Here is a 12,295-nt window from a genome sequence, read left to right as displayed (position 1 = left end):
TGCTTTGGACATGCCCTTCTCTAAGTTCATTTTGCCATTTGGGCCTATGTCCTTTAAAATGCTATATTTGGTTTGAGACCTGAAAAATGTGGCTGGCCATCATTAAGCATGTATAATGTTGTGGCCTTTGCTACATAATTGGCCTGATGTCTAAAAGTCTTAAATTGGAGGAGCTCAAAACTTCCATGTGATGTCAGATGGATCAGGGATGTCATGTTTGATCTTAAATTCGTGAAGATAAAATCACTTTAGGGTTAAGTTCAAGAAAGTCTGGATGCCTTTTCTGATGTCCTTTGATAATCTAATGTAATAAACTGGGATGCATTTTGACCAGAATCTGGAAAGGCCCAGCTTGTTTTGTTGTACTTGTGTGTGTATAAAAGTACACGATTAAGTTTGTTTCTTTTGTTTTCCAAAATTATTCAACAGTGTGATAATTAATGTCTTTGTTACTGTTTTCCTCTTTCTCCTCTGTATTTTTGATTCACCTGTGTGTAATTTATCATTTTTCTAAATTATTTTTCATCCAGAGGATCTGTGAGTGGGTGTTGGGGAGGGCGGGAGTTGGGGGACTCACTGTGTAAAATAATTCAATATATGATTTGTACATATTAAAACTGGAAATGCCAATAAATAGATTTTCCTAATAAAACAAACACATGAATAAATATCTCAGTATGATATCTCTCTACTTAAATCAGTCACTTTTTAGTCTGATGTTTCAACTGAAGTCTTTTAAAACGTTCAACAGCTGCTTTATATTTTCATTATTTTGTCTTTAAAGCAATGTTTAAACTAAGCAAACATTAGTGTGCTTTTCTGTTTTGTTGTATCATTTACATTTGTTGAATTTCCTGCACGCACAGTGTGTGTTGGGAGCTGAACTCAAACACACCACATCTAAAATTAAACGGAGGACAAAGTTGAATTATTCTGCCTTTATTTACATTAAAGATAAGGACTCTTATTTTGAAGTCCATAGTCCCTCAGCCAATCAGAGCTCTGGGTTTATATAACAGGAAGTGAAGGTTATGAAAACAAATGTTCTCGCACCTACTACACCCTGATAACGACAAGCTGCACGCGCACAGGTACTGTGTTTGTCTCTCTTCATTTAATCATTTTACAAGTTGTTGTTAATTAAAAACACGTCAAAGGGTTAAATTATAGATGGTGGAGAATGACGTCATGTGTTTGCATGATGTAAATAATCAAATTGGTGTCTTTCCACAGTTGTTATTAGATACATAACTAAACTCTACAGTTCCACCGCGGTGTGAAGTTTTATACTGTCTAACTCTACTTCTCATTCGTTACAGGCGTTGGAGAGCTTCATTGACTAACTTGAATAGAGCACACAGTTGAGCAGCAGCAGCAGTCATGTTGAAAGCTATGTTCTCCAGTGGGTTACAGACTCCCAAGTTCACGGAAGGGGAGACAAAGGTAAACGTTTTATAGATATGATACCCTATATAAAAAGAAAACCCAGTAGCCTAACAAGACCTCAGACCTTTGGCCGGATTTTAATTGGTCTGTTTGTCACACTGTCATATGACTAGAGGAGTGATTGCTGTGAGTTAACTAATGCTGAGAAGAAGAAGTAGTAGTTGTTAAGAAAAAGAAATGATAATTAGGTTCAAGGAGAGTGCTGCTGTTCTCTGTTTTATTGAACTGTAAATTTATGTTTGATTTTGGACTCTGTGTTAGACAGAAAAACAAACAAAGTCACCTTTCACTTAATTTTTCTCAAATGTTGTGTAATTAGGTAACTAATCAATTAGTTGATGAACAAAAACTATTTATAAATGCAAGATTTCAAATTTTCCCACCTTCCCAAATGTGACAAACTAAATGAATTGAACATCTTACGATTTAACTTTAGGTTTTATACTGTTTGACACAGGACATGGACAGGGCTTCCTCTCAAAACATATAACTATTAATGCTATTGACTATTTAATATTAGGGGGTCACTACCTTAGGTTATGGCTATCTGAGTATGTAACCCATTATTATTGTGTGTTATATGTGATTACATATTTGCAATTACCCCTCGGAGATAATAAAATTGACCTTGACCATGACCCATGCAAACAGTAGAGTGTCATATTTTATTGTCATTTCAGTATTTGCATACACATAATGACTGTAATACTGATTTTCAATAAAATAATACATACTAATTATCATACCTAATCACATCAGCTGATAATTATCGTTATCAATTAATCTGCCAATTATTTCCTACATTTTTATCATTCAGTCCAGTAACTGTCAGAAAACAGTGAGAATTGCAATTACTTTTTCCTAAAGCCCAAGATAATCACTTGTTTTGTCTAACCAGCTGTCCAATACAACATAGTTTTATTTTCATGATATTTTCTATTTCTATTTTCGTACCAATTAATTTACTAATTGTTTCAGTTGTTCTCTAAATCCTGTAGAATCATCTTTTTTTGTAAGGGAAATAAAAACATAGTTGTGACATAGTAAGAATGTCTGCAGCTGAAACTGCTCATCAGGTCATCTTATAGAATGAACTTGTTAAATAGTTGCAGGCCAAGTGTGACTATGTGTGTTTTTTGCAGGCACAAGACTATGAGATCCGCACCTATCATGCCACTAAGTGGATGAGCACCTCTATGAGTGGGATGCAGTGGGACGCAACCGTGAGAACGTGCTTCGGCAAGCTGTTCAACTACATTCAAGGCAAAAATAAAAACAGTGAGTTTCTAAAATGAAAACTTTTTTTGTAGCTTATAATATTGGTTGTGTCAGAGCGTGGTGTATTTTATAGGCTTTAGGATGTGTTGGTTGTTTTGTTGTTGCTGGAAGCAAACTATAAACCTTGACAAGATGACATTAAACTTGATGAAACACGATCAGCGAAGTAAATAATGTTCAAATGTTAGAGTTAAGTTATGGCTGACTTTAGGTTCGACAAGACAAGGGAGTCTATGAATAAATGCAAAAGAAAAACTGCACTTTTGTTCTTGCTCAGCAGTTTGTAACAGCGCCTCTGTCTTTTGTCTTACTCAGCAGTTTACACAAGCAATATTTATGAGAATACATATTGTCTGAGACGTTGACTACTGAGATGTGTAGTATAAGAAGAGCATGGCCTTTAAACGTGGTGTTTAATCCTCCACATATCTCCACACATTGAGATTATATGTCCGCCATCTGTTCAGTTATTATGTACTGAAGTTTTGATCTACCAGCTGGCAATTGAGCGTTTGTTTGGTTAATTCAATATCTGTGCATCTTATAAATGCTGATTACATGTCAAACTGATCATTTTTCATGCCTGCTGCTTCCTCAGAGGCCAAAGTAGAAATGACGGCCCCTGTGACGTGTCGTGTGGAACCTGGAGCCGGTCCTGCATGTGAATCTAAGTTCACTATATCCTTCTACATCCCAGAGGAGCATCAGGAAAATCCACCAGAGCCGAGCGACTCAGATGTGTTTGTGGAGCACAGGAAGGAGATGACAGTTTATGTCAGGTAGGGTACAACTGAGGCATTAATGTGATTAGGTAGATTTATTTCTAGCTAGTAACTTGTAAAAATGTCAAAATCAACCTGTTTTTTTTTCTCTTCCAAGTCCAATTACATAACAGGAGTAATATTACAAAAAAGACCTCAGTGCCTAACTCATATCCCTAATAACACAATATTTCACTTTTTTCCCCTCTTATCTCTTCTTCTAGGACATACGGGGGTTTCGCCAAGGAGAAGGCGAAGCGTGAGGAGCTCAAGAAACTTATAGAGAGTCTGCAGAGGGACGGCGTCCCATTTGTGGATCAGCCGTTTTACACAGCTGGCTATGACAGCCCCTTCAAGCTGACCAACCGCACGAACGAGGTCTGGATCCTCAAGAAGGAAGAAGAACAAAAGTAGAGAGTTCAGTGGTCACGCAACACCCTGCCCACCACAAAAAGGGAAAAAAGTCACATTTAAGAAAACATTCATATCAGATTCAGTGTCACATTACAATCGTTGTTATTACATGAGGCATACTAAGACATCTTAAAATATTTTTTTTTATTCTGTGTCTTGAATACTTATTAAAAGTTACTGAAGTCATTCACAGTTTAGATAACAGGCTACATCATTTGCTGAATAAAGCAAGAGGCCACAGTGGGGCAATAATTCCAGCAGGTGGAGCTAAGTAGTGAGAAAACATTTCTCCCTTATGATGCATCTTCTTAGGTCTAAAACCACAAGTGCCTCTTCCCTTCTTAATGAATGACTTCTTGCAAATACACTAAAATTGCAGCTATTGTTTGCACATGTAGCTTATTACTATGTATTCTGTAATTCTTAAAGTTTAAAGAATACTTACAATACTTGAGTAGTTTGTTTACACCTTACCCTTAATGTGAAAAGACTGAAGAGTGAAAAAATAAAGGATAGATTCACATTCAGTAATAATTCCACAATACCTACATGAACATTAAAAGCACTGTGATTGGAGGACAAAATCCAGAGTCCACATTTTGTGCAAAAATACTTTGAAAAGTCTTCAACTGTTCAACTTTGTCTAATCAAGAGACAATCTTATAAATTCCCTCTTTGGTGTCAGTATTCCTCCACTGCAGCTCAGGAAGGAAACACTGTCCGTAAAAACACAAATGTGTCATTTTGTACACAAAATGCTATAATATAAATAATTTTACTATAAGAATCTCCACCTGATTTTAGCTCATGTTTAACATCTATTGAACAGTAACTAAAAACCCTTACTTCTTTCTTGAAGTAAGGGCAGTATTGATGACCACCACCACCACCACCACCTCTTACATTGAAACCATATCAGAAGGGATCTCTTTGCTCCAGTATGAACAAGAGGAATGATTACAGCAACAGGCATACTGTTATTTTTTTATGAATTCATTTTTAAAAATGTGGATCTATGCTTTAAAGGATAGGTTCGCTTTTTTTAAAAAGTTTGTTTTACAACAACAGTCAGGTGCTCCGATGAACATTGAAGAAGTATTTCACCCTGTTTTCCTTCTGTTAATACTGACTATTAGAAAATCCCTTCATAATGATCTTTGAATGTAAGTAATGGGGAACAAAATTTATGTGAGCAGAAATGGATTTAATAGTTTATTATAAGATAACATGGCTTCAGCAGTCTGAGATATTCAAATTAAGTTTTTTACATTCTTTTAGTAAGAAATCTTTTGTGCAGCTGCAGTGGCGGGATCATCATAAAAAAAGGAATTTAGTACTAAAAAGACTAATTATGAAAGATATTCTCTTGATTTGACTAATTTGGAAGTTTCATAATAGCTTTGAATATTTTTGTTTTAATGCACTGATGGGTTTGTGGATTTTGTTGCCCATCATTTACATTATAAAGGGATGTCTAAATGGCCAGTATGAACAGGAGGGATGATTACAGCAATAAAAACGTGATTCAGTGTTCATTTGGGCACCTGACTGTTAATATTTTTTCAAATCTATCCTTTAATTTTGTAGGTCAGTTGCAAAGTTTGAGTGCAGGCGTCTCTCCTGTCAGTCAGCGGTGGCGTTTCAAAGGTGACTCTGTCGCGCCTGCCTGACAAAATGTTGGTAAATCTCAGTTTATCTGATCTCAGAAGTTGCTTACCGTCACCCATGATGATGAATGTCTGACTCATAGCAGATCAGGAACTGTCATCGCTTCATCACTGACGTGTCATTTGCAATAAACATCCTCTTGATGAATTAATTAGGTGTGCAGTTACCTGTCTGTGTGGTTCAAAATCAAACCTATCAACATTTTTGTCGCTTGGCTGGTGTTAGAAGTTGGCAAAGATTCACACTTATGAGTTGTCATACATGTTAAGCCTTTTTTAATCTGACTTGACATCCTTTTATACATGAACTCATATTCATTTTTAAAGCTCATGATGTACTAGAAATTTTAAAGAAGGGAAACTACATGCTATTTGGAAAAAAAGAATAATGACATAAGCACTGCACTCATTTATGATTCATGGGATACATTGCCCATGACTGATATTTAACAATGTAACATTATCTCATCAATAATAAATATAACTCATTTTGAAATGATTGATTATTTTGATAATTGCCTCCATCTTCACTATGTAATTATATTTTAGTTTTCTCCTTTATGTGAAGGATTATTTAGTGTTTGAAGTTTCCACAGAAAGCTTCATTGTGAGTTGTCTCAACTGCAGTGGTTAATTTTTGATCCGACTGTCCTTCGATCGTGACCTTTTATCAACCGGTTGAAATTCCTGCCACAGTTCATTTCACCCTTATATCCTCGTTCACCTTCTCCTCACCCACTCTCCTCACTGCTGTCAGGTAGATGTCTGCTGAGTCATTCATTTTATTTGTGGCAGATTTGTTCGCAATATCATGTTCAGACACTCAGCAGAAATTACATCTTTTTTTACACACACACACATACACACACTCTCCTTATTAGTGTGTTGTTCACTAGTCAGATCGATGTCATTGGCTCGTGTTCAGCGGGATGAAACATTGCTGCAGACAGGAAATGCATAACGAGGCTCATGGTTTTATTCCAAAGAGCGGTCTCGTATTTTAGCTTTATTCTTCACCATCAAGCCTGCTGGAGACCTTGAGTTGATGTAGAGGGCGGAGTGTAAAAATACTCCCATGACAAAACTCATTTTCTTGTGACTGAGATAAAGTGGAAGAAATTAATGAAAATTATGCAGTGACACATTGTAATGCACTTTTTACAGATAGTTTTAATCCAGTTTCCTCCCACATCCTATATAATTGCACATCACAGCAGACTGGAGACTCCCTCAAACTGGAGGTGACAGTAGATGTGGGAGTGATTGTGTTGTTTGCACAAGTGTGATACTTACATTTCTGGCAACTATTTTCCAAAGAAGGATGCTATATTTACTTCATCACATCCAGGAAGTCATTTGTTTTCGATGTATTTTAAAATACACTGTTAAGATTATACAGAATGTACTTGCAAAGACTTGATGTATAAGAGCGACAGTGAATATTTCCTGGTCTGCATCTTTTAAGTTACATAGCAGAGGCAAATAAGGAATATGGATGCATTAGGCCCAAGTAGTTCCCAACCTGGGAATCCCAAATTAGGGAATGATAATCCTGCAGGATCACTAGTTGATGCATAAAATGGGAAATAAGAAAAAAAAATGTTTTTTCCTAACAATGAAAACCTGAGAAGGGAACATCTTTATTCAGTTGATGTGCACAGAACTTTTGAATACAACCTGTGACATAAGCCAAAAACACTGGGAAACAATTCTTCCTCAACTCTCTGCCATGTTTAATTTGTCATTTCATATGTTGGTGCCTTGTAAGGAAACTGTACGGTATGAGCTGAATGAAAGAGGAGGTAGGGAAGCATTGGAGTGTCAATAGTGTGATTATGGCTGGGAGGAGTTTGTATTGATTCCTGTCTGACAGCCAGATGGACACAGCCAGCATCAGAGGACATGCAGGTGACTCTGCTGAGTTAGAGGTGGAGGGACCTCATTGAAAATACTCTGTGGGTGCTTTTCATATAAAGGTGCATTGTGTAGAATTTAGTGATATCTAGCAGAACAAAGGGAAGTATAAGATTCATAAATATGTTTTAATCAGGTGTATAATCACCTGAAAATAAGAATTGTGTTTTTCTTACGTTAGAATGAGCCGTTTTATATGGACAAACCAAACACTGGCTATAGAGACGACCTTTTGCGTTTTTCGTAAGTTTTGCGGCCACTGTTTCTCCTACATGAAAGGGGAGGGGGAGTCAGTTAGTTGCAATCGGCAACATAACCGCTAGATGCCACTACATCTTACACACTGGTCCTTTAAGGGATTTGGAGACCCCTGATAATGGCGTAAGGAGATCGATTTTTGAGTCATGACCGGAGGACAAAGGGGAGAGGACACGAGAAAGCATAAATTAACCAAATGAAAAGCATCCACAGAACGTGCCATGGCAGTATAAACAACATCAAGGACCTGTGGGGAATGTTGAGAGGGGAGTTGTCATTTTGTGCCATCAGAGACAGATGTGGGCAACAAACTGCAAGTCATGCAGGATACGTCAACAGTTGTCAGAGGAGAGCTCTATTAAGACCCAAGCCTATGATTCAGTGTGTGTGTCCTAATAGGATGTCCAGAAGGACAGATAATGGATGACCCTGCGGGGGAGGGCAGGAGGGGTAAACAGGGCCTCCGGAGTTTTCCAGATGATGGACGAGTGTGGGTGCCATGGCGACGGCGCTAATGAGGCAGTGATTTGGGGTGCCGGGCAGGCAGATGGCCGTGAATCACACACAGAGAAAAATGACACAGAGACCGGCTCTTTAAATATCACCTTGTTTTATTACACAGACATACACAAGAGCGTTAGCAGCCTGCCTTTCAGCTCCACTCCCATTACTTCACGTCTTTGTCTGTCCTCCCGTCTGCTCTTCACAAACTGGGATTGAGACGTTCTCGTCATGAGATAAGCCCGGGCCCCCATGTGCTCAATCATGGCTGGAGCTGGGAGACACACTTTGGTCACAGGTGATTAAACCACAGGGTGTTATGGCTGTTAGGAGGTTATGAAGTCTCACGCCTGTCACCTCGGTTTATGACTCTGAAGAGACCACATTTACTCAGCTGTGAGCACCAGCGTGGGATTTGCATTACTCAAGATTAAGGGCAGTAGAAGGCTTAAGCATAAATATTGACATTATTGCATTTTTGAAGAAGCACCTTTTAAAAAAAGAAAACGCCTGGTGGGGTCAGCTTAGTAAATGTGATCTTTCGTCGTCCTGCCTCCATCACCTTGTTTCAATGACTCTGACCAGGATGCTGTGCTGGACTGTAGCCCTGCTATGTGAAAATAAATAATCTACAAAAAAAAGGAAACCACTCCCTTCCAGCAAAACAGAGGGCTCTAAAAATGTACAAAGTCTTTTGAAAATAAGTCAAATGTTACTTAAAACTCATTTCTCTATGTATTTACATACAGAACAATATAAAACTGCAAACGGATAAACTTAGCAGAAAACAGCATTATAGAAATTGTTTAAGCTCTAGATAGAAGGTTTCTATTAGGTCTCGGCAAACATAACAGACAAGCAATTGTGCTCTCAGATTGTGTCCACGTCCAGATTAACAGCCAGCTACAGTTTAATTTTCAGCTCTTTGGTAACCAACATGATCCACTAAAAGACAGTAAAATAAGCTTTTTGTTTTCCATATGTTGTTTCTGGCTTTACATTTATAGATTCATACTTAATTCCCAAACACAAGTCAAGACATCGCTTGTTTATTAAAACAATCTTTAAAACATACACAAACAAAGAAAAAGACCTATGCACAGTGCAAAACTAACAAACTAAAATTCAATTAATAGAGGTTTTATGAGCCTTTTTTTAAAGAGTTAATCTGCTGTTTTGGTTGAGCTTTTATACGCCCCAACCACTGTTCACTAGGTGGCAGCACTGAGCCCTCTGCACTTTCTATGGACCACTGAACACACCAGCTCTGCAAACTAAACTGCTGACCTAAGAGCAGAAAGCGAAAACCCTGGCGATAGCTGAAGTTGTACCGTGGGAGCTGTCCGTTGTACCATGTCCTCACGTTCTTTCCTCTTTATGGGCTGTTTGAAGCCAACACTTGCGAGCCATGGTGCCTTCGAACACTTTCCAGAGCCAACAGAAGAGCAGCAGAGGCTGAGAAGGTTTACATTCCACTCTTTCCAACTGCCTAGCTACGAAGCACCACAGCAGCAAAGTTAAGCAAACACCTTGTGACTTTTCAATTCCTTCAAATCACCTTAGTTTGCCATCTCACCATGTCCTTCAAAGACACAAAAGGGTTCCTGCATATTATGAGAGCCAACATGAGCTCTGACAGGATAAAAGTAAATAAAACAGCAACTGAGCAATGAAAAACAAACTAAGAACACCAGGCTTAAAAGAAACACTATTCTTTTAACACAAAGGGTGAGTCAGCAAACGAAGGAGAGAATGAAAATCACGGGAGTCTTGAAAAGCTGCAGTAGAACCAAGTTCTCCACTTCAGACCGATTTCAGCCTGGTCCATGATGGGGTGACCTCTGACCTCACATCAGGTCCCGACATGTCCACTCCCTCAGAGGCGGCGCTGAGGGGGTGGGGCTCGGGAAGGTGTCAGAGTCTGAAGAGGGCCTTCTATTGGCTCCTCTTCCTGCCCCCCCCTACCTGGTTACAATGATTGAGTTCAGCCCACCGTGTCTGTGGGGCGCTCTCTGCTCTTTAACTTCTGCTCTCTTCAGATAAAGTGCCATAAGAGTCCTGGAGCACAGGGAGAGTCTGGCTGTCTGCAGTGTCTCCGTACTCGCTCTCAGCCAGCTCACCCTCGCGCTCACAGATAACTGTCATTGGGCTGCTGAGGATTCGGCTGCGTGCGTTATACTTGCTGCTGGCAGCAGAAGGCGGCGTGCGTGAACGTCCGTACTTGAACCCGCTCAATGAGAAGGATGATGACGTTGGTGAGGACAGAGCCAATGCCTCGCAGCGGCTCCACTCATCTGCTGCCCTCTTGCCACGGCCAGGGGAGGCGCAGGGGCTGTGTGGCGACGTTGGTGAGGAGGCCGAAGCAGTAGGGGAGTCTAAAGCTGAGTCGGAGCGTGTCCTGTGGGAGCGAGGATCAGTGGTGCGAAGCATCTCAGTGGCAGACATCCTGAAGCTGGTCTCAGACCGGCTGCCCTTTTTAAGGAGAAGAGCCTTGAAGGTGTCACTGCTGGTGGAGGATTTCCGCAGGTTGCGCTGGATGGAGCCTGTCTGACGGGGCAGTGAGGACACCGGGCTTGGGGACACCGGGCTTGGGGACACGCTTGTGGGGGTGACGGGTGGAGACTGTGACTGGCTTCCAGCCCGGGACTTTTCCTCCTCAGACTCCTTGCGACCCAGGACCTTGCGTTTGGACCTGTGGGCAGTGAGATGTGGATACCAAGATTTATTACATGCTTTGAGAAATCAAGCAGAGTGAGTGAAAGCAAGCAGGGTTAATATATTTGTATATGTAAAAAAGAGTTTTAAACGTTGACTTGACAGAAGCGCAAGAAGAAAATCCATTAGACGTAGAAATGCAAGAGTTGGGGGCAGTTTTGTGAGGAAACGAGGACATCAAACTAAATTATTCAAATTGAAATACGGCTGCAGCATGTGGGATTTCACACAACTGAGCAGAAAGCTCAGGCCAGCCTTTTTATTGTTTCTGTGTTGCAGCTTTAAAAGAAAAGATTTTACTTAAAATACTTGGCCTGCACACATCAAATCCTTGTCCCAAATTTGCCATATGCCAGTACTGCCCCCAGCAATCAGACACCACATTGTGAATATTAACAAAGTAAAATTATAAGGAGCAATCAGTGGCAGATATGTTCAAAAAAAAGAAAGGCAGGGTGATGAGGAGGCTAGTTATACATTTTCATCAAAGAGATCCAATGAGTTTTTATTTTTTTTAAAAGCTGCAGACGCTGCAACTTTGCAGGAAAGCTCAAGACGGGGCACAATGAAATTAATCCAAAACACAAACTGGGAAAAGTGCCCAAAGCGGTTTTAATCACACAAGGACGATTTATCCTCCTCTCAGCAGGGGGTATCAGGGTAGTTTACTGTGCCATTCAGCCTACACTGTCTATAACTCCTGTACCAAAGCATAGCAATAAAGCTGCGACTAGCAGAGTACAGGGGATTAGGGCTAGCAGGGAGACAGGCTTATTAATGTGTAGTCCAGGGGTTGCACTGCTGCTAATCCAAACGTAGGGTCACCATGATGGTGGGAATGGGACTGGCTATTTACAGGTAAGGGGCTACTTGCCACTCCGCACCTCTCTAGAAAGGATGCACCCACCCACTGCATGTCCCCTCTGTACAGGGGAGGAGAGATGAGAAGAGGGGAGATGATTAAAGGCATGAAAAATACAGATTCTGTGATAAGGGAGAGTGGTTTGATGCAAAAAGTAAATGGAGGAGTGAAGAACGCAGTGAGACAAAATCCTTAATCCTCAGATTAGATCAGGGGAAAGAAATTCTTCCATAAAGGACAAAAAACCTGTGGAGAACATACTTGGTGAAGGTCAGAGAGAGAGAGAGGATATAAATGGTTTGAGAGTGAATTCTGACTGAAAAAGACAGTATTTGTCTGTGCCCTAAATTCAACCACCATCTAGTGTTCTCTGAGCTGAGCTCACAACATTAGCCCATTATATATATTACATAACAGTTTTTCACACATGCGTACACTCACACACCTGAATCCAATGAACCAAGACGGCTCTGTGCCAA

General features: G+C 40.0%; 2 protein-coding genes across 2 annotated transcripts in view; one reads left to right on the top strand and one right to left on the bottom strand.

The window, feature by feature from the left end:
• The first annotated feature begins 1,016 nt into the window (after positions 1-1,016).
• hebp2 (heme binding protein 2) lies at positions 1,017-3,968 on the top strand. The gene is made up of 5 exons (XM_053337169.1): positions 1,017-1,091; positions 1,320-1,443; positions 2,589-2,724; positions 3,323-3,503; positions 3,710-3,968. Exons 2-5 carry the CDS (start codon positions 1,381-1,383, stop codon positions 3,897-3,899), a joined length of 570 nt encoding a protein of 189 aa, XP_053193144.1. The 5' UTR covers positions 1,017-1,091; positions 1,320-1,380; the 3' UTR covers positions 3,900-3,968.
• A 4,393-nt stretch (positions 3,969-8,361) lies between these two features.
• The window catches only part of nhsl1b (NHS-like 1b), a 103,361-nt gene continuing 99,427 nt past the window's right edge, over positions 8,362-12,295 (bottom strand). The window contains exon 8 of the mRNA XM_053336829.1: positions 8,362-10,931. Within this exon, the coding sequence (XP_053192804.1) occupies positions 10,259-10,931 (673 nt within the window). The 3' untranslated portion in view covers positions 8,362-10,258. The remainder of the gene's footprint in view (positions 10,932-12,295) is intronic.

Source organism: Scomber japonicus, chromosome 17, assembly GCF_027409825.1.
Source record: "Scomber japonicus isolate fScoJap1 chromosome 17, fScoJap1.pri, whole genome shotgun sequence".
NCBI lineage: Eukaryota > Metazoa > Chordata > Actinopteri > Scombriformes > Scombridae > Scomber > Scomber japonicus.
Note: the sequence above shows the minus strand (reverse complement) of the source record. Positions and strands in the feature narration are given on the sequence as shown.